This window comes from Charadrius vociferus, unplaced genomic scaffold, assembly GCF_000708025.1.
Source record: "Charadrius vociferus isolate BGI_N301 unplaced genomic scaffold, ASM70802v2 scaffold1158, whole genome shotgun sequence".
NCBI lineage: Eukaryota > Metazoa > Chordata > Aves > Charadriiformes > Charadriidae > Charadrius > Charadrius vociferus.
In genome coordinates, this window is record NW_009649701.1 from 145,037 (window position 1) to 146,239 (window position 1,203).

The 1,203-nt window shown below is 58.9% G+C and overlaps 1 protein-coding gene across 1 annotated transcript in view; it reads left to right on the forward strand.

Moving 5' to 3' along the window:
• Positions 1–489, forward strand: part of GPATCH4 (G patch domain containing 4) — an 8,431-nt gene extending 7,942 nt beyond the window's left edge. The window contains exon 7 of the mRNA XM_009890591.1: positions 388–489. Within this exon, the coding sequence (XP_009888893.1) occupies positions 388–489 (102 nt within the window). The remainder of the gene's footprint in view (positions 1–387) is intronic.
• Positions 490–1,203: the final 714 nt, after the last annotated feature.

Genomic DNA, 1,203 nt, shown 5'->3' on the forward strand with positions numbered 1-1,203 from the left:
GAAGAAGAAGAAGAAGAAGAAGAAGAACCAGGAGAATCAGGAGCCAAGCGGAGAAGAGGAGGTGGCAGGAGAGGAAGGGAAAACTGCGAAGAGAAAGAAGAAGAAGAAGCAGGAGGAGGACAAAGAAGAGCCAGTTGAGACAGAGAAGAAGAAGAGGAAGAAGGACAAGAAGAAAAAGGAGGATGACAGAGAAGAGCCGGCTGAGACAGAGGTACCTCTGGAAGACACAGATGAGCCAGACCAGGCTGGGCACAGCCCCAGGAGGAAGAGGAAGAAGAGGAAGAGGGAGCCAGAGTGATCAAGAGCCAAGTCTGCCGTGCTGCGTGGCTGCCAGTACCGTCTGGCTGTGAGGGTCCCGATCCTGCCTGCTGGCTGGGCTCTTCCCAGGTGGAGCCCAGCGCTGTGGCCCAGCTGCGCGTTCGCTGCCTGGGGATGCCGGGCCGGGACTGGTTGGTCCGGAGCTGCAATGAGCTTTATTTCACTCCCTGAGCCGTCCTCCCGTCAGGGGTGACCCCAGTTCCCACCAGACCCCGGGGCAGGGACCCACGTGCCGTGGGTCTGTCACAGAGGGACACAAGGGGACAGAACCCCACAGAGTATCAAAATGTTTTTTTTTCAAGGGCACGAATAAATTTTTATTGCAGTTAAACTTATCCCGAAGTGCAAGATCCGTGGCAGACCCTGGGATCCCAGATTGCATCTACACCTAGAAGCACTCAAGATTAGGTACCAACCCCAAACACAGCCCGCCTGGCAGCCGCCCTGGTGCTCCCGAGCTCCTGGGGGCTTTCGTCCGCAGTGCATTTCGATGAGGTGCTGAGCATCCTCCTAGCAGAGAGCTGCGGCTGTGGCAGAATTAGACCCTGATCTGCTCTGCCGGAGCCTAACCCAGTACCCAAAGCCCGTGCCGAGTCCCAGCCCTAAGTCAGCTGCAGGACGCAGTCTGTCTCGGGGTACGCCGGCAGGTTTAAAGCGTATTTCTCCTGGAGCGCGGCGGGCACAAGCCTGCCCCCGAGGTAGTGGTAGCGGCCGGTGAAATGCATTGCTGCCTTCTTGGGTGCCGTGAGCGAGATGAGCATGTCGGGCTGGAGACCGTCCGCCTTCCCCTTCTCCACGTCCCAGCCTGCAACGAGCCCCCAGGGCAAGCTGGAGCCAGAAAGACCCTGGCCGGGCACCTTCCCGCGGTGGGTCTGGCTGTTACTC